General features: G+C 38.9%; 1 protein-coding gene across 1 annotated transcript; it reads right to left on the reverse strand.

The window, feature by feature from the left end:
* Window positions 1-4: 4 nt before the first annotated feature.
* LOC116380111 (protocadherin beta-15-like) lies at window positions 5-3,053 on the reverse strand (the record flags this gene model as incomplete). The annotated part of the gene is made up of 1 exon (XM_031842076.1): window positions 5-3,053. A coding segment is annotated over exon 1 (1,089 nt), but the record flags the coding sequence as incomplete, so codon positions are not given.
* Between the last annotated feature and the right edge of the window lie 6 nt (window positions 3,054-3,059).

Consider the following 3,059-nt stretch of genomic DNA (forward strand, 5'->3'; position numbering starts at 1 on the left):
TGATGATGCCCACCTCTGTACCAGGTGACACGTTCTCGGGTATGGGGCTAGTTACAGATTTTAAATATATTACAGGGGCGTTATCATTTTCATCAGATAGGTCTATGAAAACCTTGGCGTAAGAACTTAATCCGAGTCCGTCTTTTGCCATGACTCGCAGTTCAAATGATTTTTTCTTCTCATAGTCCGTGGAACCAATTACACGTATTTCTCCAGTTTTACTGTCAATAGAAAACAGTTTTTCATCCGTCACTGAAACATAACCAAGGTCATACGTTACGTCACCATTCACCCCATCATCTGCATCTCTAGCACTTACTGTGACCACTACAGTGTCAAGAGGAGAGTTTTCAGGCAGACTGGCTTCATAAACGGCCTGACTGAACACTGGGGCGTTATCATTAGCATCCAGTACAGTGACGTGTATCATTACAGTACCTGATCTCTGTGGTGAACCACCATCAAGAGCTGTTAAAAGCAAATCAATCTCATGTTGTGTCTCTCTATCAAGTTTGTTATCTAGAACAAGTTCAACGTTGTTCGCATCGACCATGAGAATAAAATTAGCATTAATTTGTAAACTGTACCTCTGAACAGAATTTTGGCCAATATCCGCGTCATGTGCTTCCTCCATTAAAAAACGAGTGCCCTTCTCAGCGGATTCCCTTATTTCCATTCTAATTAAATCTCTTCTGAATTGCGGAGAGTTGTCATTTATATCTTGAACGTGTAGATTTATACGATGTAATTCTAACGGATTCTCCAGTACAAGTTCCAGGACTAAAATGCAAGATGGTTTAGTGCCACAAAGACTCTCTCTGTCAAGCCGCTCAGCAACACTTAGATCCCCGGTTTTCAAACTGATAACACAATATCGTTCATTATTGCCTTCGGAATCAATGCGGGCCTTGCGAGTTGACAGGGTAGATATATCCAGACCAAGATCTTTGGCTATATTTCCAATGACAGTTCCTGGTTTCATCTCTTCTTGGATGGAAACGCTCACCTCGGCAAATACGGACTGCAACGCAAGTAGACAGATGACAAAACGAGTAACCAGGCCAAGCTTTGAAAATCCTTTTTGTTCCATCATTGAAAATGACAAATATCCGCAGGAGAAAGGAAATATTTCAAGGTACTAGTTCAACTCGCTTATACGTCGGTGGACAAGATCGGAGAATTTTCAAAACAAAAATCAGCAACACGATCCCAAAGATCGTTCGACAGCCGCAACATAACTGGAAATACAAAGCTGAATAACAATGGGTGGAGACGTTGTGCTACACAGCATTGCAATAGTCCCGAGTAAACTGGTAGATAGCGACACAGTGTGTTCGTTTGAGAAAGAGCATATGATATAATGACAGGCATAGGGGTGAAAGCTTGATGGCAAGATATTGAAATCCCCCGTCAGCATACAGAGCACAATGTGACACTTTAGCATATTAGATCTGGTGTGTGTGTGTGTGGGTGTAGAGTATACTACCGTGATAGAATTTATAGTAATTTCATTCATTCAGTTTTTTTTCCAGTAATGTAACAGTGAAAGCTGTATTGATGTCTCAATCAATGCAACATGCTTGTTGCATTGATTGAGACATATGAAGATTCCATAGAAAAGAAATGAACGGTAAATTCAAAGAATAACTTCAAAAACAATATTGTTTGTTTTCGGTTTTCACTACATTTTCATGACGTGTGTCTTAAACATAAACTGATAACGTAAGGAGCGTATACAGATATGCATTATGACTGTCTTCCCTCAATCAACTATCCATGTTTTCAGCACCATGGACAGAGATTCTTTCCCTAAATCGGGACAACAAACGTCTGCTGTTAAAAACGACTGGTCTCTAAACAAATGCAGTACCTTGATCAGTGAGCATTTTTTTTTAAAAGAGAGGCATACATAAAATACCAATTACGTCACTGATCCTGTGGCAGAACTCGGCTTCTCAGAAAATACATACTTGTGTTGGTTACAGTTAACGTCTAGTTTTAGTTAAGTAGAAACAAGGCACTAATATCAAGGGGAGTTGCTGAACTGCATCAATATGACGGAGCTCAATTTTACTGATTTGGTTGAGGAGAAAAGCGGCGCATTTGTCTGATGTCAACTTAACTCAGGAGAAGGCAGCATTGCTCATGTTTAAAACGATATAACTGAACTAGCAGGAACACTGTTAATAACTGCAGACGAGTCGTAGCGCAATGGATATATTATTGATTCACTATTGTCAGGTCTGCAGGGACTTCCTGAAATTCCACAAATAGCTGTTAACTGAACACTACACAATATAAAGATAATAAACTGTGCCAAGTCATGAAAGACAGGTGCATGTTGGGGGGGAAAGGATGGGGGTGCTAGAGAAGTTAATACATTTGTTTAAATTATTATTTCTAAGATACTAGTGCGCTATTTGGACTGAATCGATTCATTAAAGGATCAATAACAATTAAAAATTTTGTTTCACAGAGACAGTAGATTTACAATTTTGGGTTCGATTGCAATGGGGAGGGTTTCTATGAATTTGACAGTGCCGTTATTGTTAACTTGCTTAACTTGAAACCATCTGGTAGGATGAACAAAAGCAATGCTTTAGAAACTGATATCGTTATAGGACCATAGCTAGCTCCATAGGATTTCAAGAAATTAATCCAGTAAACAAACGCTTTTTTTTGTGCATGACAATGGACAGCAACGATATGATCGCTGCAAGACGAATACAGCAACCTATTCATTCATAATTCAAACAAAGGAAATATTTGTTATCCTGTCTGTACTAAATGAGTGCGAAAAGTAAAAGAAAAATGTCAGACTCTGTTAAACAATAAGGATTGACACTTTCTGTCAATAGATTAACAATGTGGATGAATGTGATGAAGCATATAATGTTATTTACAGTCACATGTTGAATGTGGCCTCTGAACTACCGACTATTTAACAATTTACTGTCGTATTCTTACCTCTGGAGAATTATCAGAATCGACAAAAGCTTCGAGAAAGTCTGTCGGACTTTTCCTCAGAGTCTGGTCAGCAGGCAGTGTGTTGTCATTGT

This window comes from Anarrhichthys ocellatus, unplaced genomic scaffold (assembly GCF_004355925.1).
Source record: "Anarrhichthys ocellatus isolate YVR2014 unplaced genomic scaffold, GSC_Weel_1.0 scaffold6143, whole genome shotgun sequence".
NCBI lineage: Eukaryota > Metazoa > Chordata > Actinopteri > Perciformes > Anarhichadidae > Anarrhichthys > Anarrhichthys ocellatus.